Source organism: Colius striatus, chromosome 1 (assembly GCF_028858725.1).
Source record: "Colius striatus isolate bColStr4 chromosome 1, bColStr4.1.hap1, whole genome shotgun sequence".
Taxonomy (NCBI): Eukaryota; Metazoa; Chordata; class Aves; order Coliiformes; family Coliidae; genus Colius; species Colius striatus.
The window spans coordinates 118334746-118361749 of record NC_084759.1 but is presented as its reverse complement, the minus strand read 5'-3'; the positions used below and the strand labels follow the sequence as shown (position 1 = coordinate 118361749).

General features: G+C 44.3%; 2 protein-coding genes across 2 annotated transcripts; one reads left to right on the top strand and one right to left on the bottom strand.

Annotated features, from left to right (window-relative positions):
* Positions 1-19: 19 nt before the first annotated feature.
* GTPBP8 (GTP binding protein 8 (putative)) lies at positions 20-5017 on the bottom strand. The gene is made up of 7 exons (XM_010206614.2): positions 4666-5017; positions 3876-3974; positions 3242-3372; positions 2849-2948; positions 2308-2426; positions 1734-1860; positions 20-1142 (listed from the first exon to the last, which is right to left on the bottom strand). The coding sequence occupies exons 1-6, from the start codon at positions 4972-4974 to the stop codon at positions 1776-1778; spliced, it is 843 nt and encodes a 280-aa protein (XP_010204916.2). The 5' UTR covers positions 4975-5017; the 3' UTR covers positions 20-1142; positions 1734-1775.
* Positions 5018-12413: 7396 nt separating this feature from the next.
* Positions 12414-23338, top strand: LOC133626819 (cell surface glycoprotein CD200 receptor 1-B-like). Its single transcript, XM_062008138.1, has 7 exons — positions 12414-12549; positions 18040-18348; positions 19107-19358; positions 19563-19658; positions 20596-20765; positions 21501-21527; positions 23297-23338. Exons 1-7 carry the CDS (start codon positions 12414-12416, stop codon positions 23336-23338), a joined length of 1032 nt encoding a protein of 343 aa, XP_061864122.1.
* Positions 23339-27004: the final 3666 nt, after the last annotated feature.

Genomic DNA, 27004 nt, shown 5'->3' with positions numbered 1-27004 from the left:
GGTCCAAATCCCAGCCTGCTGACATTTCAAAGAACTTTTTATACAAATGGTTTCACCAGACATACTTAATGTATTTCAGTGGTTAATAACAGAGTTCTTAGCACTATAAGGGGTTTTGTTCCAAAGAGGGACTGAAAACAGAACAGCACTTTTCTACATATACAGGCTTATTTTCTGAGGCTCTTCAGCCAAGGCTGTGGCTTTCAAAATTACAGCCTTGGAAAGACTGATGCTTTTGGAAGATCCTGGTTTTAAGACACCAAGAACAGATTATTCCTGAGGTGTTCACTTGTGTCTCTTCCATCCGTCTAGATACTGCTGTACTTTCCTCTAGGATCAAGCATCCCATGGGCTGGTTTGTGCTGGACTGTTATGGGATTAGTGGTAAAATATGAAGAGAATTATAGATTTGATCTCTGCTAAGATATCTACTTCTGCATTCTTCATGTCCCCTACTTCTAACATATAGGCTGAAAATGGACCTTACCTCATGTCTAGTCTGAGAGTTACAAGAAGTTCCATAATTAAGAGAGCAGTAGAAACATCACCTTCTCACCTTTAGTGTGGGTTACAAAAGAACTGCCCTTTCTTGAGGTTTAATCCCTTAATGTAAGTAATTTTGTCAACTTCATATCTCCAATTGGCAATGGTAAGCCATGACAGGGCCAAGTGGCAGAGCTGGACATAGGCACTTACTAGCTTTGAGCTAAGTTCTCCTGTACAACTGCTGCTACTGATGTTGGTCCTTTTGTCTGATTCTGTGCCTTGTAGCTGGACAGGTTCAGGTGCCACTGCTGTTGTGGGACATGGTTCTGCCAGCTGTTGCAGTGCCCCCTGAAGAGCAGGGGATGATCAGTATTGTGCTTCAGCTGTCAGGGTAGAACAGATGCAGATAACAGACAACGTGTCTCATCTCTGGCAGCTGCAGAACTTCACGCTGGACTTAAAACAGAGGGCAGATGCAGCACCAACAGATGATAAAATAAGGAGAGAGTTCCCCTAGGTGTCAGTCATTTATTCCATTCAATTTCAAGCCAACAGTGATCAAAAAACAGATGCTGTTAAAGACGTGTCCTTTCCTTCATCCTCCTGGAAGAGGGACAGCTCAATGCACACAAGCAGCGCGTGCTGTCACGTGGCACCTATTGAACACACGACACAGAGGAGTTATAGAAGTAAAAATATTCATTCAAGAAGTCCTAAACATGCTTCAGAGACAACGTGTTGCCTATTTCCACTCCAGAACGCCTTAGAGCGGGCAGGTTGCACAGGTGTTAGTTTTTGGTCCCTGCTACCTAAGCCAAACCTCTGCGATTGTTCAATTCAACAAGGCAAGTACAGTTTGCTTAACAATAAGTTCTTCTTTTCTAAACTAAATGGATTTTTATTAATAAGATTACAAGACTGCCTCTACTATCCTAAATATAGCAGGGCTTGGCAGTGCAGTGGTAGCTTTTTGAACACTTAGCTGGAGGGAGAGGAGATGTATTAAAATGTAGCTTCTCTCTGGAGATTCTCATTGAGCTTTTTTTTCTCCTTCGCACAATCACGTAGGTTTTATAAAACAGTTTTATAGAAGTGCAAACTTCCTGAGTTGATTGCTTTATTCAATGAAAAAAAAAGCTTAGTCTTACAGATATTTAACTTACAAAAAAAATTGTACAAGTTTATACGAAAAAATTCTAGTACCTCAGGTTATTTACAAAAAGAATCCAGACCTCTGGTGATAGTACCTTTTGTTCTGGATGAGCTGAGCTGATCAGAAGCCAGTGTTTTCAGCTGGTTTCCACGGTAGATAGGTTTCCAGTTACATGGGCTACAAAACATCTTAGCAAGTGAACCCCCGAAAACTCTAAAGAACTGTGGAAATAAAGGCATGGATGTTCAGTGCCTGATGCTGCTGTGTCTTGGAGCACTACAAGCAAGCTCAGCCACTGGCTGTATTAAATTGCATCTCCCCCAGAGCAGTACAACTTTGGTAAAGGATGCACTTCAGCTATGTGACAAGCAGTTACAGCTTGCTACCGTTAACACAACTCTAAACAGAATGGTAAAGGCCACTAGCACACAGGTCAGGGACTGCTGCCCCACCTCAGAGAAAGGCCAAAGGAAAAAGCAGCCTTGAAAACTGAACCCCACTCACTTGCAGAGGAGGTGGAAGAAGGACAGGGGCATTCCTCACCAGCAGCCCACCCTCCATTCCTGGGACACATAGAAGTGCCACCTCTAGACAGAGCCATTTCAGGTAGCTTGCCCTAGTGAAATCATCACCTGAAAGGAAACAGCAGCAACGTAGAACACTTTTACCTGACCAGGAAGAGCTGAGGAAAGCATCCCTTAGTGTTCTCCTTTACAAACTGCTGGATCTCCAGTACGTTCTTTAACAACAGTCCCTTGGAAGCTCGGTCAATTTTTGTTAACACCATCTGCATGGATCCAGAAAGGGAGGATTAAAAGAGGAAAAGAAGATGATTTTGTTGCTAGCCTGGAATATCTGTAAGAGTCCTGGACCATCCTGAAAAGCAGGCTGAAAGCTGTGGGTCATATCTAGAGGGAACACAGTTCACCAAACAACTTGTATAGCCCACATAAGGAGTGGACCTTTTCAAGCTCCAGAAGTTGAGCACTGAAAAAACCCAAAAGTGTCCATTTAATAAAATCAAACAAACAAAAAAATCTCTTAAATTCTACTTGCCCCCCTCTACACATTTTAAGGCTTATTTTACTAGCAATAATGGGAAGGGGTTACTACTTAGTCAGGACAACTTGCGTAAGCTCAGGCAGAGGGTACACACCTTTATAGATTATCTGTAGCTTATAACCAACACAAGAACAAAATGTTACATACCACGTAAGGAATCCCAAACTCTTCCAGCATCTCTAGTCCAATATGATCTGTTTTCTGGAGTCCTACCACACCATCAACTAATAGAAAAGTCCTCTTCAAGCTGCCAGAAATATAAGTGACAGTAATCAGCACCATTATTTCATGCCTGCTCTTCTACTTACAAATTTATAAGTAAGAACAAGTAACAAAGGATCTGGAGAGAGGAAGCATGAAGAAAAGCCATGCATAGGAGCTAAGGGTCAGCATGGAGCATCTCAGTCTTTTCTGCTGTTTTGATCTAAGCATGAATAAACATCATCACAGAGGTTCCCAAGGAAGTGCTGTCAGAACGAATCAATACTACCACTGAAAGTAGTATACAGGTGTCTGGCTTTCATTAGTTGAGACCCTTACTTGTGCCGTTCCTGCAGATAGGCCTCCACCATCTCCACAAAGTCTTGCGGGGCACGGTAGCCATACCCTGGCATATCCACCAGAGTAAAGTACTTCCCTACTTTGAAGAAATTCATCTTCTTGGTGTGGCCCTGGGGAGAGACTTTAAGTAAGATGATGGAAGGGAGTGGTTTTAAAAAGTGGCTTGAAGTGGTAGACTAGGAGATGCCCCACAAAACATCTCTGTGCTCCCAGAGAAGCCTGCAAAAGTGATGCTGTTGCTTTAAGCTGCGTAGTCTCCTACCCTTGTAGCAATTCTATGTGACTCTATCCTTAAAACAGACTAAAAATACCTTAATGGGTCTTTATGCTTGGTGTTTCCTGGAGGATTTATGGCATGTCCACTCAGCTTCTATGATTCTTCTGTCTGACACATGTGCAAGTCCTGACTGAAGAGCCAAGCTGGGGTCTTTCCACCTTTTTTTTTGCTACAGCAAGGCCTGTGCCAGCCATGAGCTGGCAGCCCCCACGCCTGGCGTGTTCTCCCACCACTTCAAATTACCCAAGAACTTATTTTCTCCCACTCTCTTTAGCCCTATCCTCTGGGCTGGCACCAGCTTGACCAAGAAGGAGGGAAGCGAAAAGTATCACCTACCGGAGTTTTTGACACTCTGACCTCCACTTCTGGAGACAGTGAAAACAAGGCCCGGATTAAAGATGATTTCCCCACGTTGCTTCGGCCAATGAAGCACACCTGCAGTAGGAGACGCAGAGAGAGCATTGCTATACCTGTCCTCCCGCAGCCATCCAACCTGCCTGGGCAGGGGCGACCTCTCCTGCTGCAGGCCATCCTGCTTGCTTGTCAGCCCCACCGCTGTTAACCCCACGGTGCCAATGCCTGGAGACAGCTGTGCCATGGTCCTGTGCCATATCCTGCTGTCCAGGGCAGGCCTGACGCTCGAACTGCACAACATGGGGGGAGTGATATCAAACGAATGGTATTTTCTGTAGTGTCCAGTGACAGGTCTAGGGGCAATGAGCAAAAGGTGGAACACAAAAAGGTCCAACTGAAACCCAAGGGAAAATCTCTTGCCGGTGAGGGAGCTGCCCAGGGAGGGTGAGGAGTCTCCTTGTCTGGAGGTTTACAAAACCCACCCTGAAGTGTTCCTATGTGACCTGATCGAGGTGAACCTGCTTTGTCAGGGGGTTGATCTCTAGAGGTCCCTGCCAACCCGCACCACTCTACGGTTCTATGCTTCTGTGATTTTTAAAAAGCAGCAGTAAATACCCCATCACGCAGTGCCTGACCGCGCCGCTCCTAGAGCTGCGTAAACGCTGCCAACACCCCTTCATGCCCAGCAGCTCCGGCCAGCCCGGGGGCACGGCGGGAAGCCGCCGGCCCAGCACCGACACGGGACAGGGCCGGGGAGCTAAGGGTCCCTGACCTCGGGCAGAGTCAACGGCGGGACATGGTCCATGCGGACAGCGGAGCTCACGTAGTCGATGGTGTGGTCGCGACCGGACCTGAAGAACACTTCAGCTCGCTGCAGGGCGGCCAGGTCGGGCTGGAAGAGGCGGAACGACTCCGTGTCGACGCCGGGAGCCAGGTAGCGCGTCACCTTCTGCAGCGGGAACACGATGGCGGTGCGGCGGCTCTGGTCCAGCTGCAGCACCTGCGACAGCGCGGACAGCGGCGCCGCCGACCGACCTCCGCCCAAGCCCCGCGCCGCGCCCGCCGCCCGCGGCAGCAGCATCACAGCGCCCGGCCTCGCCGGCCCGGCCCCGGAAGGCGGTGAAGAGGGACGCGGAGCGGAGCGGGACCCGGGGCGGAGCGGGTCGCGGGGCGGAGCTGGGCCTGGGGCGGAGCAGGCCCGGGTGCGGGGCGGAGCGGGTCACTGTGTGGGGCCGCGGCTGCCCTCGTCTGGCTGGCTGTTGTCAAGGTCCGTCATTGAGTACGGCTGGTCGTCTTTCTGCCAGCCATTCGTCTTCTTCGAGCCTCGAGAGAACAGCGAGTTTTAGCTTTTTGCCTTGCTTTTTTTTTAGTTATTTTTTTCCCCTCTGTTTTATCTTGGGTCCTTTAGAGACCCAGGAGCATCGCTGAGCTGCCAGGGACCCTGTGCACCAAAGCCCTGTTTGGCCATGGAACAGGGCAAAGCAACACTGTCCTTTCAGCACGCTTCCTCTCTTTGCAGCGATGATCGGTTTTCCAAGAGCTGTTTTGATGTTTGATGTGACACCCAGGCAAGCCTGAGGGTTCTGGGGAACGCTGCCTTTTCTTTGAGTCAGAGATGCATTCTCCTTCTGCAGTCACAGTCCCCTGTTTAAAGTCTGGAGAGTTTAAATAATGTAACAAATGGATTTATTTATTTATTCTCCACACGAAGGAGCATTAGAAGATAACACAGGCGGTATCCTACTGTGGGAATCACACACAAAGGGTTAAAAGTAGCAGTGCCCTCTTATCGGGCAGACCTGAGAGGTGGAGGCTTGAGAGATCAGCATGAGAAGCAGCCAAGGGAGGAAGCCTTGTGGAGGCAAGATGGTCATGTTTTGGCTGTAAATCGCGGAATCAAGCAGAAAAAGAACTTCAGACAGCTTCAGCAATGCTGCGGTGCCCAGAGTGAGATAATTCCTTCATTAACTGGGAAATGAATATTAAAGTTAACAGCCTTTGACACCCCTAAAAATGATAATGAACAAAAAGGGGTACGTGCTAAATATATATAACTGTGTTCCTCAACTTTCCACCCAAATCATGTTAAATGTCATCTGAGGGAGAGGGCAGACAAGTTTAGGGTATAAGAGGCCCAATGAGACAGAGCTTTTTACCCTTCTGAACACTTTTGGTCTGCTTCTTCTCAAGTCAATTTAAAGCAAGAAAGATGCAACAGGGAGAAAGAGAGTGAAGACCCAGACAAGATGGTCAAATGGTCTGTGCTCCTCTTCCTCCACCAAGACAGGGATGCCTTCTTAGTAAGAAATGTGCTTTTTTACTCTGTGGTGAAGAATCCCCACAATAAGTATTGCTAGCGTTTTTATAACCTATTAGTGCTGCTGCAGTAAATGCATTTATCAATGCAATCTCCCATCTGTTATATCTGTCACCTTAATAAATTCTCAGAAATCAAATTCTAGCCCTTGACTTTGCAAAACTGCTTTTGCTGAAGGTCATAGAGAGGAACTCCAACAGGCAAATGTCAAGCTCTCACCCTTCATGCGATGTCTACTTTTCTTGTGTGGAGCCCAGTTATAAGGCTGTAGGGAAGGAACTTCTAACCCCTAGGAAAAGTCCAGCCAGCAGTCTACATGTTTCTCAGAGATACCTTCAAATCTTTTGTAATGACAAGCATCTACTGAAATGCATAAGCTTCTTCTCAAATTTATAACGAGTGAAAGCAAGAACTGGTGAAAGTTAGGGTAACAGTGTAAGCCTAAAGGAATAAACCTTCACCTTAGTCCTGTCAATTAAGTTTGGGTTTTTAAATCTGCTTTGTTTGACAGCAAGACAGAGCTGAGATGTTCATAGCTCAGGACAGATCACAATTGCTGGCTGCTAGGTGCATACTTAGAAGAGTGCTCCCCAAGAAATCTAAAAATGACCTTTATTTTGTTCCAAACCGGTTTGAAACCAGCTGATGAAGCCTCTCTGCTGACACCTCCCAGTAGTGTAAATAACTATAGGTAAATGCAGAGAGAAAAAGCAGGAGAATAAACTTATCAAGAAGTACTTCAGGAACACTGCTAATTGGGTTTGGTTTTTTGTGTTTTTTGTGGTTTTTTTTTTGATAATGCAGTAACCTAATTTAATTGAAATCTGTAACAGAAAAACCACAGTGGCCGGAGATGATGCTCCTAACCACTTGCAGTAGGCAGATTTTCACATTTCTGTGCCAAACCATGACACACAAAACAGAGTGAGTTCTCTTAGATATTTTTGCCTCAGCATCCCAGGCAACTCACTGCTGCTGGCAGCAAATTTGCCTCCTTGAAATCACCCTGCATTAGTTACCCATACCCAGTACATGTTCTTTGGCACGTAACTCCCAGCAGAGCGGCCCAGAGACATGTTGCACAGCATGTCTGAAGGTGTGATGTTGTGAACACAGGTACCTACCTCATGGGCCAGTGTCCTTACCACTGATTGAGTCTCCTTTCTTAATGTGCCTATACAGGCAATAGGAACAATTCAAAATGGCACAGGACTTTCTGAATGCTTTTAATTTTAGCAAAGAGTTGGATAGACAAGAGCATGCAGTAGGCCCCACATCTAAACCCTGTAGATCAGAGTTGTGCATTTAAGTGGAAAGTATTTGGATATTTTTACTGGAAAGCATTTGGGTTTTTTACCTGGACTAAACTGCAGTTTAGATTCTCTGTGGACAGACCTTATGGTGACTGGAAGAGGCAAGTTACTGTGGTCAGAGCTGGTAAAATATCAGCGTTTGAGTCTGCTTTGTGTCTCTCCTGAAAGACTCCACTTTCTATTTTGTGTACTAATACCAAACATTTGGACTAAAATTGCCTATGGCTCATGTCTGTGGCAGCACATGTCTCTTTTCACTTGTGAGTTATGTAGTTCAGAGATTATGGAATGACTGCAAAAATAATTTAGTCCACATTTAGAACTCCGAAAAATCTTTCCTCTGGAGTAGGAAAGAGCAATCTATAACCACTGAAATTGACCCAAATCCCAAAGGATGGTCAAGAACATGGAGCTGGAATGAATTAGTGACACTAGTTGTGTGTTCTGATCTCATCTATCCCAGCATGGTGTCACAGGTCAAACCATCATTAATTTCAGGTACCTCTGGGAGGAGAGTAGTGGTGAGACCTGCTGGAGGTGGGGTTCTGAGAGAGCAGTGATTGCTCCGTGTGCTTTGGGACACTTGGTTTGAGTTCTGTGAGCCAAAGCCAACTGGGCTTTTGAGCTCCATTTCCAAGAAGAGGAACTGAGACCAAATGCTATCATCAGGAAGCAAGCCAGAAAGGACAGAGCATGTGCACCGACATTTCTGGGGTTTTTTTTTGTGACAGTAAGAGCACTCCTGCTTGTGCCTAAATCTGTGCTTTACCCTAAAATACAGCTTTTGTTCCTTCCACTTAGAAGGTGGTTTAGGAACAAGAATTACTGGGCTAGACAGTTTTAAAGGCTAAATTACTTGTATAGAATACTAAGAAGCTCCATGTTCTCCTCTGTGTAAACTGTTCTGTTGGGGGGGTGGAGGGGTGGAGTGCCTCTTTCCGCAAGAATGAATTCAAGGCAACAAACTTCTCAAGGACTGGACATTCTAGATCAAATTAAAAAAAAAAAAAAGATGAAAAGAAAATGAGAAAGTAGAAAAAAATGTAAGTACTCATTAGTGGGAAAGGTTTTTAAAAGGTCTCTAGTAAAGTGATGGGAGAGACATTATTATTAATGTGATAACCAACATTGCTAGTCTTAACTGAAGAGTAGCTTCCACTGGCTTCACAGAACTGAAATTCTCTTTTTCACATGCATTTCAAATTTGATGGATCTTTTTCATTTGTACCCGGTCTGACCTCTGCTGCAGTGTTTGTTTTTGCACTCCAGCCTTTAAGGAAAGGCAAAGTGCAGAAGGCAGAACTACTCCATACATTTTCTCAGAATTGGGCTTGGTCATTAGCACAGGAAACATTGCTGTGTATATGCAGAAGAGGAGGAAATTCTGTACCTTGGTGCTAAATCAGTTAGAAACACATTGAATCTGGGCTGAAAAAGTAGAAGTAGGGCCAATAACACTGACTGGTGAGGTCACTGACAAATGGAGAAGTTTCCTGTGGCCAAAGATAGAGAACCATGTAATGGTGACATCAAAAACTGTTTTGAGAGAACCTTTTGTTTCCTTAATACTGGTTGCTATGGTTATAACAATGGTAAATCTTGAAATAAAGGAATTATTTTATTATTTACAACAGGTAAATTATTAACTTTGATTAAATGTAATTAATTTTAATAAAATCTATTTATTTTCATTTAAATTAATGATTTATTATTTACAGAAGGTAAATCTTGAAACAAAGGAACTGGTGAGGGAGGAAGATGGTGTGGTGTGTTCACTCATGAGTCTTGCTGGCTTCTGTGCCAGATAGTGATTTTTTTTTTTGCAGAGACATTCAGATTATCAAACAAAACTATTTGAGGACACTTCTGTACTCCACAGACCTAACCAACTTTATAAGCAGAGCTCCTGCCTTCGTGCAGTCCACATCTGTGCTGAAACAATGCAGAGAAAAAAAACTCAGGCTCAGAAAATACAACTCTTGCTACAAATCTCCAAGGCAAGTGCAAGCTTACAAAAGAACGTAGCATCATTTCTTTGTTTATAGTAATCATCTAGAAATGTAATCTTGCTACCTCATCAGTTTGAGATTACCCTTTTTAGCATACTGAAGTTTTTGCGGGCACAGCATCCAAAGGCTGTCACACGACACAGTTCAAGGGTACTGACGGCTCACGTAGCCCATAGATCTTAGTCTTACATTGTAAGAGCTGGTGGTGATGGTCTCGTTCTGGCCTTTGTAGACCTACAACACATTCACTCAGATTACAGTATTCTCTAATGATCTGGCCCAACTGCAAGCTCCACTTAAAAGTTAACCGAAACTTGCCACATCAACGCTAGAAAGCAGCAGTGAAGACTGTTGCTTGCTTTGAGCAGGAGATTGGGAGGGACTGCACAGCAGCAGCACAAAGCCAATGTTTGCAAACCTGTACTCTCCTGGAAGCTGAACCACTAAATAACCATTGACTAACGACATAGCAGCATGCTCTGAAACACCCAGGAGGGTAGCTAAACTGGCACATAACAGGAAGGTGGAGGTAGCTAAGTCCCCCTGCTAGAGATATGATGTATGTGTAGAGCCCTGCACCAAGAGTCTTTATGGCTTTAAAAAGTAAGGTAGCAAGTTTTCTGAACGGAGGAGGAAACAATTTAAGGCTGAAGGACATTTAAAACGAGCTCCAGGGCTGTGCTGAAGGCAAATGGAGAACAACCAGGTCAGAGAGCTCCATTGCTTGGATCAGCTCACTAGGGCACAGCAGTGGTGCTCTTGACACAATACTACCGTTCTGTCTGGCTCCAGCTCTAGCACCAGACTGAGAGACTGGGCTTCCAAGAAATAAACAACACTCATCAAGCCTCCCCCTGCCAAACTGCCCATATACAACCTTTCCAATTGTCACAGTCTTGCAGTGAATTGCTGTGCTGTGCTGTGCCCAGGCTGTGTTCTGGAAACTTGAAAACTGAAAGGCTAATTAAAGAAATATGAGTGTGATTTTCCAGCCATCGTCTTTGCTGTCAGAATCTTTAGCAAACAAACAAATGAACCAAACCCCAAACCATCAGGCTACACCCCAAAGATAACTGGACTGGGTTGCATCACATGCTGTAGGGAATTCTGTCTTATTTTCTAAAACTATCCTAGATTCTTCCAGATATCTGGGTGCCTTGCTCCCAAATAAACCCCAAGTGATAAGGACACTGAAAAGTTCTGATTTTCATGACTTGGACCGTTATTTCTTGCTGCCTCTGCCACTTAGTGCTGAGCTATGTCACCCACAGATTCTTTGTGTGAAACTATGGTATGTCTTTCACTGTGGGGATCTGAATGTGATCTTTTCATCTTGGACCTCCCGCTAAACATGAGAAATTGTTGTTGCACTTAACCACCAAACCACACAGTACTGAAGCAGAAGCTGCACTGACCGAGATGCAGGTAGCTGTCTGAAATTGTTTCACAAAGTGACTTTTAGAAAGTGTAACTGCAGGAACAAGAGTCAGCAGAGATGAAGATTTTATAATATTGCCACAGTTGGCTTTTCTGAGTGTAAGAACCGTGAACACAGGTTGCCTCACTTTATTTTTTAACTTATATAGATTTTCTTTTTAGTTACTAATGGGTGCTATGCCTCTTCTCAGTTAAATGGGACCCACTATTTAGGGAGCTGAGACACGGTTGCCTGCCTGCCATTGATTCCCTCCATTTGTGGATGTCTTGCATCTAATTTGACCGCAGAGCTGAAGCTCTTTCAGGCACATTTTGGCACGGACAGGGAAATACATAAACCTGTGGCAACAATAGTTGTGGAGGAAGACTTCTGCTCTTTAGAAGAGGCATATAGTCAACAAGTCATTGCAGCTTGGTGGCTTCAAAGTTTGGAGAGGCTAACATTTTTCTGAGAAAATGAAATTCAGTGCATCAGTTTCCAGGGAGGTTCACCTTATGTTAGGGAAACTGTCTTTGCTGGTGTAAGAAAGCAGGGTCTTAATCACGTGGGAAGATGGACAGTAAAAGCTTAGGGAAAAGCCTGTAAAGACCTTGTAAAAATTAAGGGACTCTTCTGTTGCTAAATAAAATCCTGCAGCTCACTACTGGAATGACCTTCAGTGTTCACTTGTGTATGTATGGGGAGAATATAGTATCAGAACAGTTTGAAAAACAAACAAAACAGTGCTGCAAAAAAAGCAACTTTGGCCTAACTGTAGATGTACTATTATCAGAGAAACAGAACTGTGATATGAGTGTACAATGTACCTATCTACCTTCCCACCCTGCAGGTGCATTTTAGAAAAAAAGGTCTCAGGCTGTGAGGTGTGTGGGGAAAGACAGAGTGGGAAGGAAGAGGAATTTGCTTTAAGAGGTTTTTTTTTTCAATATGTTGAGGATTCTTTAAGTGGTAAGCTAAGAATATCCTTCACTCAGTTCCCAATGATAATATTTTCACTGCGAGATCAGAGCCAGATGTGAAAAATCATACAGCTTTGTGCAAGCTCTGCTATAGAGTTTATCTTCCCACAGTAACACTATACAGAAGGCCAATGGTCTGAAAGCAATACCAATACCATTTCCTCCCTGTTCACTGATTTTCGTCACAGGACGCTTTGGGCTAGGAAGAAGAGCCATCTCTTTGTAGCTGCTCTTTGGGGTCCTCAGGAGCACAGGAGGAGTTGTGACCAGCAAAGCGTGAAAGTCTCAAGATTTCTCCCAAACTTCAGAGCCTAGGAAGGCAAGCCTTTACTGGCTGAAAACTTGCCTGGGGACACTCTGAAATACCCAGAACTTTTGGGGATCTGAGCTTTCTGGCCTCCAGGAGTGTCCATGGTGCTCTGTCTGTATGTTGGCTGAGCTTGCTGATTTTTCCACCTCTGAGCATCCCCACCGGCAGGAGGTGATGGGGAGCTCACAGGAAGCTGGATGGTGCAAGAAACTCACGTCACCTACAAATGCAAGAGCTAATTTGAAAGTTATCAGGAAGACTGTGTACACTGCTGTTCTGCTCACCATCACTGTAGTTACAGGAGCTACAGGTACTTCTGATGGTACTTTGGTACCAACTCTCTGTTAAGGGCGGAGGAGGAAAAAGCAATGTACGAGAGTGATATACACTCAATTCTTCCTTGGGAAAGAAAAAAATCTAAGCAAAGGGATATTTACAAATTCCTGAAGGGACTTATTTGATGGAAAATCAATAATCTGTAAATCAAAACATTTCTAGCTGCAACTAGATCTTTTCAGTTGTCAACCAGTAAGATGCTGAACTTGAGCTTTTCAATAACTTGGTGAAGATTGGTAAGGATTTTCCACATTGATGATATTTTTCATCATAATTAACAGATTTATTAAAACATGTTTGATGGGAGGTTTTCTGATGAGTCTGAGCACCCTATCAAGCTTTACTCTTAAAGTGACTTGCCCTGACAAATGAATCGTACTGGGATTTTGTGACACTAGATTCAGGTGAAAGTTTTAGTAAGACTTAATGAGAAGATTCTTTCCCCTTTCCAAACTCAGTTAAATACTTATAAAAACTAATAAAAAAGATGTGGGATCTGAAAATGGAGCTATAATCCTTCTCCCCCCTACTCTACATAAATTATGCAACTTCCTGTTTGTTTTTCTTGTTTATTTATGTTAGGATAGGTGAGGCAGGTCACAAGGCAGATCTTCGAGTCTATCAAGAATCTAACAGCAACAGGGATGCGTTTTCCTTCCAGTTAAATGTCATACTCCTCTACTATTCAATCTGTCACTGCTATAATCAAGGTTCATATGAGCCTTGGAGTGGCAGAGCAGAAATTGCCACCTGAACTTGACCTAACTAGGAGAGTTGCTTAGATCCAGCACAAAAGTGGAGTGAATGTTTTTAAACACTCCTTTTTTTTTTTCTTCTGCTGTACCAGGCAGTGATGCTGAGGGAAAAAATGACCTGAGAGATCACACCACAGAATCACAGAATGGTAGGAGCTGGAAGATCATCTAGTCTAACCCCTGTGCTAAAGCTGGTCCACCTAGATCAGGTGGCACAGGAACCAGGATCTCCCCATACAAGTGGGCTCTGCAGCTCCTGGCTATCTGCCTGGGCAAGAGGCACAGGGCTCTGGCTCTCCTCCTGGGGAAAGTGATGGAGGGCTTTGTCTCGCTGGCCAAGGCAAACAGAGTAGGGCTCTTGCTGGCATTCTTTTGCCTGTATGACTGCTTCAGCCAAAAACCTAGGCTGGCACAAAGTGTTGTTTTGTTTCTTGTTTGTTACTCCAATATATTTAAAAAATATTATGTGCTTTTACAGAAAAATTACTCTTTTTTTTGAGCCAGTGAATGCCATATCCTGTCTTCAGAAAACTGAATGTTTAGATGTATCAGAGGAACTTTCTGTTGAAGATGAGTTTATGAGTATGCCTGAAATTGGGAAAAGATCCACTTTTACATCTGCAAAACTTACTGTGTTGGGAAAATTGGGAAACCTTTAATGAAATGTTGCCTACAATTCTAGTTTTGTTCCAAATTTCAAAGTGTAAGAGGTTTACCTAGAGTAGTTATACTGATACAACTTTTTGGTTTGGGCTACAATTAACCTTTTTACTGGCCAGCAGACACATTTTAGAGAGAAAAACAGTGTGAAAAATAATTCACATTTCCTGCTTGCATGTTGTTTTAACATCAATAGACATTCATGGGCCAGTGCAGCTCTGGGCAGTGACATCTTTGCTTCCCAGTAAAATGGCATGAGCTCTGTTTCAGTGTTGCATGTGCTTTCCTGGAACAAAAGGCTGCTGTCCTGTTTGGATTTTTTCGTGATACAGAAACGCAACCAGAGTGATACAGAGAGACGTAGAACTATACCTACAGCTTAGCTACCTTACAACTCTATCAAGCAGTGATACTTAAATGCCTGCTGTGTGGATGTATCTCACTAACTACTCTTATCACACCGTAAAGGTTTCTCAGTTGGTGGTGTGAAGCACAAAAGAGCCAGTGAGTGAAGATATTGGCTGAAGTCTGTCCCAATGCCATGGGTTACAGGATCCCATATATACTTTCTGAAAAGAGGCCTCTGGTTGTAAAATCCTTAGAGAAAACAAGGAAGATAACTGTCAATTTTAGAAGTCAGCTTTCTGACAGTAATGTACCGACAGAATGTTACCACAAATAAAGGTCAATAAAACTAACATAGTACAGCAGGATGAAAGTAAAGTGTTTTTTACAACTTAATTTTCCCTGTAGAGCAAAAGGAGGCGTTCAGAAGAAATGCTGTTTATGCACAGTTCTAAATGCTCATAGTATCAGAGTAGTTATAATGATTACTGCCTTGGTTGCTCTGATGTGACATTTTCAGAAGCACAAAGACAGGTCAGGTAGAATATCCTACTCAACACTTTCAGAATTCAGAAACCCTAATTAAGTAGCCATTCCTTTGTAGATCTGGTTCTCTGCATTTCAGACCTTCCTTGGAGGTCTTCAAGACCTGCCTGGACATGTTTCTATGTGACCTGATCTAGGTGAACCTGCTTCTGCAGGGGGGTCGGAATAGATGATCTCTAAAGGTCCCCTCCAACCCCTACCATTCTATGGTTCTATGAATATCTGACAGTACAATTCCTACTAGGTGTTAGGTACAGTCTAGCAGGCTGCAGCTGTACATTGCTGTCAGGGCTGGTGAGGACATGTGGCTCTGCAGGGACTGACCACCTGAGGCTTTTCCACATGGAAGGAGGGACTTTCAGCCCTGCCAAGGATCTGTGCCAGGGGTGTGCAAGCTGATCCTGTGTCACTGCAGGGTGAGCTTGTGGCAAGGCCTTAGAAGGTCCCAGGAGCTGCTGTGTTCCTGTCTGCATGGTCTACTGAGAGGTGGTTTTTGTCATTTGGAGGTACGATTTGGAGGGCCTTGTGTCTTTGCTTGATGGAGGTGCATCAGCATTCGGTGACTTTTGGGAGCATAGTGGTGGTGAGTGCAGGCAGTGAGTGGGGGCCTATGTTTACTCCTGAGTCAATGACCCTAGCCTGAACGAGATGTGACCTCCCTGAGCCCAGACACTGTGCCATTGTTGGAGTATTTCACTGGGCTCAACCATGACACTGCTGTACAGTATGCACAAAGCTGTCCTGCTGCTCAGGAGTTCCCCATTAACTCTGAGATCTGTCTGAGATTTTAATACAAATAGAAGATCTTCTGGTTTGCTAGTTTTAAGTAGCTCACACCCAAATGAGGACAAGGTGGGAATGAGAATCATGAGGCCCTGCAGCGATGTATAAGGTGAGGAGAGAGTGGGTCTGTATGGCCAGGAGGATGGAAAATTATGTTCTTCTCTGTCAAGAAGCTATTACTGCCCAGAGATGTTTTGCAGTTCAAATGCAAAGTTGGTCCACCATGTAGCTAAATGAAACAAAAAGTATATTGCCCCATATGGTAGGAAAGAGTGGGTAGTGATTTGAAAGGCTTTAAAAAAAAAATTGGGATAGAGTGCATTCTTGGGAGGGAGGGAAAAGACTGAATAATACAAGAAGATCAGTGGGCACAATATTCTCCATGGCTCAGAGCAGTGAGACGCACTTAAATCAGAGCCATTATCTTTAGTGATGTAGTCCTTCTCCAGTAAGAGATGAACTGCAAGGCATTGGGTGATATGTTGGGTATGAACTCTTCTATCCCTTCCTGCAAATGTTTTGGGTGCATTTGTCTGCTTTTCATTTCACCTGGCTTAAGTTTAGATCACAGTACCAAGGACTTATCCTTACACATGATAGAGATAATCCTGAGGACTGTGAAGAAAGGGATGAAAACAGTCCTCGTTCACATGAGTGTCAATCACTGTGTATGGCTTCCCATTGGTCACAAGTGGGGAGCCAAGAGTGTGATTTGACTAGGACTATTTAGATAACGGATTTTCTGCAGTCTCAGGTCCTTCCTAACCCAGCATAGTGGGCTGTGTCCTCTTCAACTGCATGCAGAGACTTACAGTTTAACTACTCTCTGCCTGGTGATAGCTGGTGCTTTTCTTTCCTCTGTGGACATTTCTTAGGAAGACCCTGCACATTTGTTAGGCATCACACTTTCTGGGCAGAGTGGTGGTTCAGACTGCTCAAGGCGGACGTTCTCTCCTATATTAACTACAGTGACCCTTCCTTCAAACTCTGTCCTTCTGTCCTCCTCCATGCTCTCTTCCCCTTTGTGATTCTTGCATAGTTCCTTCTGCTTGGTAGGAGGAATTTCCACACTAGCTCAGAGCTAGGCTACTGCATTGTGTTTGACACATCAGCCTGGAGAGCCTGTCTCCTGGACACCAAAATGTGATGTGGGGAGAAGACCCTGCTGTTACCTCCAAGGAGGGTGTGTGAAGAGTCCAATGGCTTCTTTTATGGACAGAAGTGATTCCTGCCTCCAAAGTGCTGAGTCATCACATGTGCACTAGGTGGTTCAGGGAATAGATGTATCTTCTTGACCTCTTTTCCTGCTATGTTTTGTAGTTATAGGAAATTATGGAGGTAGTGAGTAAAGTGATCTGAAACTCAGATGTTCTACTTGAGAGGCATTGCAGCTTCCATTAACACTTTTCTGACATTTCAGTAAATATAAAAATCTAATAGTTTTTAAAACTTGCCTTCAGCTGTTGCAGAAAGCTGTTTGCTTTCTACTTTAAACAAATAATTTCCTCATGGAAGATGTTACTCTGCAGAGATACCTGTAATTACTTATGAAGCATCTCGTAGCTAGCTAGCTAGCTATCACCTCCAAGTGAGGTCCCAGATGGTTTACTTTCCTGACAGCACTGAATTCATCAACCAGCACCTGAGAAAAACATATTAAAGTACCTTGGGAACACTTTTCAGAGGAAGTTGTATTGATGTTCAAGTGAAACCACTGTAACCATAGACACTGGTCATAAGCTGTCTATGCTGGTGTGTTTGGCAAAGCTATTTTACCTGTCTGGACTCTGAGCCTTGAGCAAGTGTTTTTAATACTATGAAAACCTCCATTCCTGTTTCAGAAGTAGCTTAAGAGTATCTAAAGGAAGGCAGCAAGAAATCAGCCCAGGAACTGACATCTGAACTGCTTCTTTGTTGTCCACACTTTAATTTGTTTTCAACTAAATGGGTTTTTAACTTACTTTTAGAAAATTGTGAAAATCCCAGTATTGCCGGGATGGTACAAACTCCACTGAGCAAAAGAGTAAAGATTTGCTGAGAGGCAATAAATAGGCTAACCCAGATGACAAGGTGACATGTTTTTCTGTCTCCAAGTTTCAAGGTAATCAGAAGCAAAGACTAGTCAAAAAAAGCAAAACAAGATATCAAACAAGAAAGAAGAGCTTTGCCTTGAATGGTGTAATGGATTAGAAGGCAGGTTCAGGTGGGGGCATGGGGAGTGCTGCTGCCCACACAGGGCTGGGCCATGCACCAGCAGGGCCTTACCCTGTCATATAACAGTACAGACATTTCTCTGTCAAGCACAGACTCCAAAGCTATGAGTGACATCCCTGGGAACCTTCTCACACATTCTTCTCCTTCTTTCTCTCTTCCAGGGAACAACGAAGTGCTTGTGACTGTAGGCAACAGCTCTGTGCTCACTTGCTCTCCCAAAACAAATATAACTATGGTAACATGGAAAATAAACCCCAAGGCTGGAGGCTCCTGCACCTTGGGATACAGGGCTGATCTGAACAAGACAGACAGAACAAACTGCAGTGACAACATGAACTGGAAATTCAGACCAGACCGAGATCCTGCCCTTGAGATACGGCAAGTGGGAAGAGCCCATGAGGGAATTTACACCTGTGAAGTAGCAGCAAAAGAAGGGAATTTTGGCAAGACCCACCACCTGACTGTGCAGGGTAAGGGACTCCTTCCTTGTTTTACTGGTCTCCCAAGGATCATGTCTGGGCCTGCATGTACAAAGCTCCTCACTGCAAGCACCAGGGAAAGTGTGCAGTAAGAAGCTTTCTTGCTGGGATAAGGTGTCCTGCATTTCGTTGATAGGAGCTCTGTTTCTGCCTTCTCCTTATCTCCCAAAAATCTCCCTTCTTCTCCCTTCTGCTGCTCGCTTTTCTACTGCCTAGATGGAAATGATGTGTGAAGCAGTTTCTAATATACTAAGAGAGGATTCTGCATGTGCTTGTGGTTACCTTGTAGAATCCATCATTAATATACTAGCTTAATAGATCTAAAGCATGTGAGAGAATGCTGAGATGTTCGATCAAGCACAGTACGTTTTTATTCAGATAGTAAAAATGAACCCACTTCCTCTTAGGATGGCATTCAAATACCTTTTAAATCATGTGTGAGGTGGCTGCTTAGGACAGAAGCCTAATTCAGGCCTGTATTTGGGATAACTCCCTACTGCAATGTCCAGGGATACTTCCTCTAATGGTACTTGGCTGTGGTCACTCACCTGCAAGGGGGAGAATTGTCCAAAAGGAAAACAGAGGAATGGTCTTTGTCTCTTGTGACTCTGGCCCACGTTGCTGTAATGGGATGGCACCTCCAGTTGTAATCTCTTTTCACGGCTTTCGTTTTGGGTAGAGAACAAGAACATCCTGTCCAATCTGTGGCATACTAACCCTATGCATCTTCCATTCCTGATGCTTTGCAGTTCCCCCGAGGCTGACCCTGTACTGTGCCGGCCATGGGAGCCCCGTGTGCGAGGCAGTAGCAGGGAAGCCACCTGCTCAGATCTCCTGGGTCCCACAGAACAACTCCACCTCCAGGGAAGAAGGCCATGTTGATGGGACAGTGACTGTTGTCAGCATGTTCACAGCATCCAGCACCAACATGACTTACACAACCTGCATTGTATCCCACCCAGCTGGGAACCAGAGCAAGTCCATAGCCTGTGGGCCCTCAAGTAAGCTTCCTTTTGTGCCTTTGGCATTTGAAACCCCATTTTAGTCCTCTGTTCATGCACTTAGACAAAAGCAATGACACTGGTAGGATTTCAGCAGCAGCAACTATGGCAGCTGAGCAGAGGTTTCCAGGGAGAAATTTGTCAGGAGGGGTAAGGATAAACAAAAGTGTTGTTAGAACTGTCAAGTCCTTTCTGAAATTCTAGGAGAGGTGATTAATGTAGTGGACTTCCTTTCCGTCAACAAGGCTGAATGGAAAGGCAGGATTATTCAGAAGTTCATGATGCACAAAGATGTCAATGGTATGACCATGAAGATCTATGCATTGTAATCCAGTGGTACCATTATCATAGAATCATAGACTGGTAGGGGTTGGAAGGGACCTTTAGAGATTATCTAGTCCAACCCCCCTGCAGAAGCAGGTTCACCTAGATCAGGTTGCATAGGAACATGTCCAGGTGGGTCTTGAAGACCTCCAAGGAAGGAGACTCCACAACCCCTCTGGGCAGCCTGTGCCAGGGCTCCATCACTTGAACAGTGAAATAGTTTTTCCTTATGTTTAAATGGAACATTTTGTGTTCCAGCTTCATCCCATTACCCCTTATCCTGTTGCTAGCTACTATAGAAAAAAGGGATGTTCCAACCTCCTGACATCCATCATTTAGATACTTGTAAATGTTAATAAGATCTCCCCTCAGACTCCTCTTTTCTAGACTAAACAGCCACAGTTCCCACAGCCTTTCCACGTGTGAAAGATGTTCCAGTCCCCTGATCTTCTTGTTAATTGTTGGGTTACACATAGGTTAAGACAAGAGAACTGCAGGACAACTTAGAGCTTCCAAAGACTGGCTGATACATGAAGGCTTTAGGTATTAAAGTTGAAGGTGTTGCTGGGAAGCTGTATGCAACCATATACATTCCACAGATATAGTCAGTTGGAAGAGAATCAGAGATGAAGTCGGCTGGGATGCACAAGCAAGGCCTGCATCTGGACTGTGGGAAGTGGTGAGGAGGGAGATCCAGTCAGTGTCCATATGGCAAAAGACAAGGCTTCTCCATCAAGGACATGGGGGATGTGGCTTAGCCCCAGTTCTGTGCTCATCCTTATTCCAGGTATCTTAGGTCATCCTCTGAAGTACGGAACAAAGAGAGCATTGTGTAGAAGATTTCACCTTGATAGAGGCACAGGGTAAACAGACAGCCTAAGATGTACCTAAAAGAGTACCTATTTCTCTTTAGAGAATTTTACCTGGTTTACTCACTGTGTCATCAGTGTCGCTAGTCTCCTGGGCCTGCTGTTCCTGTTTGCAGTTCTTCATCTCTACATCTTCTGTCATAGCAGGTATGTATGGGACAGGATACACACAACTCCCTTTGCACAGTCTTGGAGGAGTTTAGAAGGACTTCTGGTACTAATTCATGCCATATGCTGTCACCTCAGTGTGTCATAAACATGCCACTTCAGCACATGTTCATGGACGTTTGTCCAGGGTCTGTAATACCACAGCTGGGACAGAGAGGGAGGGAGTCCACACATTAGTGTTGAAGACTTTCTTCCTGCTGCCATACATCTTTCAAAAGCATAAATTCAAAGGGAATGGTTATTTTTTCCACCCAGTGGAGGAACCTGAACAAAGATCTCCAGGCTATGAAGATTAAGGAGTCAGCTTGCACCAGACCTTTGGTCCCTTTTGTCCTACTCAAAGGAATCCAGGGAAGACAGGGCCAATGTAGAAATGCAGGAGGTATTGCATGAGAGCAGAAGAGGTCTGCTGTTGTAATTGCTCAGGAGTTCTGGCAGCAGTCTGTCAATTTGGCTGATTATCTGAGCTAGCTTCTCTGTCACAAGGTGCAATTGCTGCCCAGAATTACAGCACAAACGCTACAGAGGCAGAACTAATGACTGTGTTCAACTCACTTGAGCTCCACGCTTTGCTGGAGCTCTTGGCGGCTCTCTGGTGCTGGCTGGAGCATAGCCAGCTCTGGTCATGCTTATGTGAGATTACAGACATAAAGCCTTATGTTCTTTTGTTTCTCTGTCAAATACAAGGGAAGAATTCTGTTCTTGAGTTCCTAGAGCCTAAAATTTCATTCCTGAAACAGCCTTATCCTCACACTTACAGTATTGATATCTTGTTTCCTAGGTCAATGAGAAACCAGGACAAGCCAAGGTATCTTCCATCTGCAGGGTTGTCTGGGCCCATTTCTAACTCAGTACCTGATCAGAGATGGAAGAAACTCACAGTATGCCCCCATCAGCAGTGTGACATGCAACAGGGACTCACCAGTACCAAGTGTTCAGAAGGAAGAATGAAACACCTGCAATGCAGCCAGAGTAACAGTGCAGAAACAGATGCAGATGCAGGACAGATCCCACCTGACCCTTGTCAGCTCTATCTTCCATCATCTCTGTAGTGCAACTATAGATGCTGCTATCACACCTGCAAGTGTCAAACTCTTTTTTTTAATAAAACCAAATCTATAATCTATGCAGTAGGAAATTAATTAATGTTGTATAAAAGGAGGACACTGCATTTCAGAAACATTGTATCCCAGTATTTAAGTACCATGTCTTAGAGGATAAAATAAATCAGAAGAAATTTTCTTGCATACTAATGAGCAGCAACCTTCCCAGGTTGATCACAAAGGACTGAAGCTAAATTTGAGCAGCTCTCATTTTCACTGTAGGAATTTTGAAGTGTCTCACCAACAGCTACAAAAAAAGAGAGGCTATATTTGGGCTTGAGCAGTTATCCCTAACGAAGCATAAAAATTATTATGATCTTGGGATCTAAAACTCACACTCATTTACCTCTTTGCACAGTCCAAGGAGCCATAGAACACAGCTCTCTTATTAATTTATTTAAAAGCATCTTACTCATTCTACCACAAGGGAATCCCTGAGTTTGATCTTTCATTCAATGGCATACTGCTACTACTAAGCCTCTAAACACAGCTGTACCTCTTCACCACTTCTTGACTTCTATTCAGAATAGACATGACTGGAGCTGAATATTGCTGTGCATGCAAAATTTCAAAGGAGTCACCTCACTTCTCCATGCACAGTATCTCGTTGTTGTTACTGTTCAGAAGACTCAGTTTCAAAATGCAAAACAGTTGGAGACCTTTTTGACTTGCTACGCATGTCATCCTGCATTTGTGCATTCCACATGCCCAGGTAACAGAGCTGTTAGGCCTTTCTATACTCTTCACAATCTTTCCAGTCCCAGACTGTTTTTTTTTTTCCTTCTTTTTTTTTTTTTTCCTTTTGTCCATTAGCTGTTACAGTATTTAATTGTTTGAGGGTATCAGTTACAGGGATCTCTAGTTCTCAGCCAGCAAGTTGGGCTTAAATTTGGGCACTAATATGTTACAGAGAAGGTTAAACACAGAAACTAAGGTACTGAATTCCTCTGGGCATGGGGAGCTCTTTGAAGGGGGCAGGCTCGTGTGAGTGTCCACAAACCTCAGCTGTTCTGATGGCATCAGTGAATATGGATACAGACCAGATTTAAGGCTGATGAGGCAATTGCCCAGACCCCCAGGCCAGAAGAATATTATCTGTTTATGGCTGAGTTAGACAGCATTACAGGTGCAGCCAGGAGGAGAAAGTAGGGAACAGGGAACTTCCCAACTTCCACAAAGCCAGAACATCATCCTGACCTTTGCTGTTCATTCACTGCTTCTACCCATAACTGACCCCACCATAGAATCATATAATGGCAGGGGTTGGAAGGGACCTTTAGAGATCATCTAGTCCAATCCCCCTGCAGAAGCAGGTCCAACTAGATCAGGTCACACAGGAACATGTCCACGTGGGTCTTGAAGACCTCCAAGGAAGGAGACTCCACACCCCTCTGGGCAGCCTGTGCCACTGCTCTGTCACCCTCACAGTGAAATAGCTTTTTCTTATGTTTAAATGGAACTTTTTGTGTTCCAGCTTCATTCCATTACCCCTTATGCTATTGCTAGCTACCATTGAAAAATGGAATGCCCTAACCTCCTGACATCTACCATTTAGATATTTGTAAATATTAATGAGATCTCTTCTCAATCTCCTCTTCTCCAGACTAAACAGCCCTAGTTCCCACAGCCTTTCCTCATAAGGAAGATGCTCCAGTCCCCTGACCATCTTGGTGGCCCTGCACTGGACTCTCTCCAGTAGTTCCCTGTCCCTCTTGAGCTGAGGAGCCCAGAACTGGACACAGGACTCCAGATGAAGCCTCACCAGGGCAGAGTAGAGGGGGAGAAGAACCTCCCTTGACCTGCTGGCCACACTCTTCTTGATGCATCCCAGAATGCCATTGGCCTTCTTGGCCACAAGGGCACATTGCTGGCTCATGGTTAGTTTATTGTCAACCAGGACTCCCAGGTCTCTCTCGGCAGAGCTGCTCTCCAGCAGGTCACCTCCAGCCTGTACTGGTGCATGGGGTTGTTCCTTCCCAGATGCAGGACTCTGCACTTGTCCTTGTTGAACCTCATGAGGTTCCTCTCTGCCCAACTCTCAAGCCAGTTGAGATCCTGCTGAATGGCAGCACAGCCTTCTGGGGAATCAGCCAGTCCTCCCAGTTTGGTGTCATCAGGGAACTTGCTGAGGGTACACTCTGTCCCCTCATCCAAGTCATTGATGAAGATATTGAACAAGTCTGGCCCCAGATGCCTGTGGAACTCCACTGGCCACAGGCATCAGAAGCTTCTTGAGCCTCATTTCACACCTGAACCAGCTGAGGGCCAAAACTTCACCTACATCAACATGGATAATGCCACAGCAGGTATAGTCTTGAAGAGACAGGTTCATAGATAAAGCTCCACTTGGAGCAGGTACACCTGTAATGGACTGTGGGCCATTAATAGGTCTGAGATGGAAGAGAGGAAAGGGAAGTTCATTGCAGTTATAAACCTGATGTTCTTGTTCAAAGAGAACAGAGGTTGAAATTGTAGTGGGTATACCTGTAAATTTTTCTAACCCATGATTTGGTTGCATGTTATAGGAAGTAATAGAGAAGGAATAACATGAACAAATTGAGGATGAGCCTTTCAAGATGCAGAGCAGCTGCAGCAGTGACCCAAACTGAGATGGCTTTGGTGCCCAATAACTCCACACAGCACACCATCTCTCCTGTGTTAAGAACAGATGTAGTCCAAAGGCATAGACTAAATGAACTTGGTGAACATTTATGTTTGATAACACAGGGATGTTTTAGTTACTGCTGTTCAGGGCTTGCACAGTGTCAAGGCTTTTTCTACTCCTCACACCACTCCATCAGTGAGGAGGCTGGGGGTGTGCAAGGAGTTGAGACGGGACACAGCCCACACAGCTGACCCTCAAATGACCAAAGAGATATTCCAGACCATATGAAAACATGTGCAGCATATACAGCTAGGGGAAGATGGAGTAAGCAGGAGGGGTGTTGCATTCAGAGAGATGGCATTTGTCTTCCCAAGTACCCATTATGTGTGATGGAGCCCTGTTTTCCTGGTGATGGCTGAACATATGCCTGCCATAGGAATTAGCAAATTTATTCTTTATCTCCTTTTGCTTATGCATGTGGCTTTTGCTTTATCTATTAAAGTGTTATCTCAACTTAAGTGTTTTCTCACTTCTACCTTTCTGATTCCCTTCCCCATCCCACTGGGGGGAGTGGGGGCAGATTGCTTGCCCTTTTACCATTTTATGGGATTCTTCTTTAAAAATGTACTAGTTATAAACTATTGTTCACCTTGTCAAAGAAAAAAAAATACAAACTCAAATTAGGGAAAAAAGTTCTAACAAATTCAAGAGACTGACTTGTTTAAGTTTCGATCCTTCCCCAGCGTGCACGCACAAGCCAGAGACTGCAGGCTGACCACAGACTTTTTCTTTGTGTCACTTGGTGAGCCTGCCCCAAAGAATTACATAAACCTCCTCTCATTTCCTGTTCACTTGCAGAATGATCTCAGAAAGGCCACTTCAGCATGTCCAGCTGTATCTCTTCCATGTCACCACTATTTCAGTGTTACAAGTCGCTAGCACCAGTCTCTTCATTAGCCATACTACTACCGTTTGAATATGGTGAATGGGAACACTGAAAGATGCTTTCACTTCACAGCGTATTTCTGAATCTTGGTACAGGATAAAAACCCATGTTGTCTCACTGGCAAGCTATGACACCAACCTGTAGAGCATCCTGCTTTTCTGTATACTATGATTCATACAAGTGGAAACAGTAAGAGAAAATGAACAGGAAAATGTGTTCCTCACAATGACTTCTCATTTCATGTATGCAAACACATGGACAAAGTTGCAGAAAGCGGTACATATTTGTTTCCCAAAATCTACCTGCTCTAATTAGAATAAGACTGGATTACTCCAGAAACCCTTACAAAGAGTTTGCATCCTTTTGCTTCTATGTCCCTCAATGCCAGTTTTTCTTGCAAGGTGGCTGGCACAAATCCTTGCTTTAAAGTAATGGGGTGGTTCAGAGGAAAACGGTAGTGCAGCAGCCAGAGCTGGAGAGGAAAGTCCCATCCTTGATCTATAGCTTGTTATATCAGCATGATTCACGCATAACCAAACACTGTTGCTCCATGGGCATTTTGTACCACCAGAAACTGTCCTCAAAGTACTCCTCACTGCTAGCAGCTTATTCCCGCATCTGTGACATCTCTGTTACTGACATTGGCACAGGTTTGTGTGGCTACTCTCTGAATGGAGACAGGGAACTCAGTAGGCAAGAATGAGTAAGCTTTGTGGTCTGATTTACCACAAAACTACCATAAGACAGAGAGGATCACAAGGGTGGAAGGAAACAGACAGGGACAGGACAGGTCTTGATATCTGCTTAAACAGTAGTGCCTGCTTAGTCCTCTCTGAAATGATGATGGTGATCTGGTATGAGAGCAGGGTTGTGTTCCAGTTAGAGACCATACCTCTTTATGGTGGGAGAGAAACCATAGAGCATACAAGGGAAGATAGATACTCAATGTTAAGGGCATATTTGTGTCTCAAGATGGATAAAAACCAGACATTTCTATTTAACCTTGTTGTTCACTGTTTTCCCCATGCTGGCACAGCAATTTTCTGCAAAAGCAGGCTTGGAGCCCTTGTTGTTACTTTTGTATCCTAGACATGTTTAGGCATTGGCAGTTAAAGGAAGAGTCCTAGGTTTTTGAGGGAAAAGGCGGGGTCATGCCTGGGCAGTGCTAATACTGTCCGTACTGCAGGTAGAACATGTTTCCTCTAGTTCTCTAACATGTAATGTAAAAATTATCTTCACACAGCTGTGAGAAGTGAAAAAAACAAAAGAGGCATAGTCGCTCTATTTCCACAGGAAACAGATGGAGCACAGGAAGCTTGGTGCTGTGAAGAGGGATCTCCAGCTCCAAGAAGCTAATCATTCAGCAACAGGCAGGTCAGGGTGAACTGGCACAGCAAATAGCAATGCTGACTGCTAAGAACATAGTAACAAGACTTTCCTCAGCAGAGCAAGACAGACACTTGAGCAGTAAAATCAAGTGGTATTGGCAAGACTTTTGTTGGAAGGGTTGTATGAGCCTTTGTGAAGCTATTTGAGCAACGGTCAAGGCAGATTACCCTTTAGGAACAAGTAGCTGTCAAAGCTGGAGGTCAGGGCAACATGCACTAATTGATTCTTAGCTTTGCTGTACA

What these genes read in the sequence shown, in the direction of transcription:
- LOC133626819 (XM_062008138.1), top strand. Translation starts at nt 12,414, where the DNA reads ATGGGGAGCTCACAGGAAGCTGGATGGTGCAAGAAACTCACGTCACCT. An exon ending in TGTAGTTACAGGAGCTACAG is followed by an intron (nt 12,550 to 18,039) that starts GTACTTCTGATG and finishes TCTCTCTTCCAG; the next exon opens with GGAACAACGAAGTGCTTGTG. An exon ending in AGAAACCAGGACAAGCCAAG is followed by an intron (nt 21,528 to 23,296) that starts GTATCTTCCATC and finishes TTTGTGTTCCAG; the next exon opens with CTTCATTCCATTACCCCTTA.
- GTPBP8 (XM_010206614.2), bottom strand. Translation starts at nt 4,974, where the DNA reads ATGCTGCTGCCGCGGGCGGCGGGCGCGGCGCGGGGCTTGGGCGGAGGT. An exon ending in CGCCGTTGACTCTGCCCGAG is followed by an intron (nt 3,975 to 4,665) that starts GTCAGGGACCCT and finishes CTCCTACTGCAG; the next exon opens with GTGTGCTTCATTGGCCGAAG. An exon ending in AGTTTGGGATTCCTTACGTG is followed by an intron (nt 2,427 to 2,848) that starts GTATGTAACATT and finishes GGATCCATGCAG; the next exon opens with ATGGTGTTAACAAAAATTGA.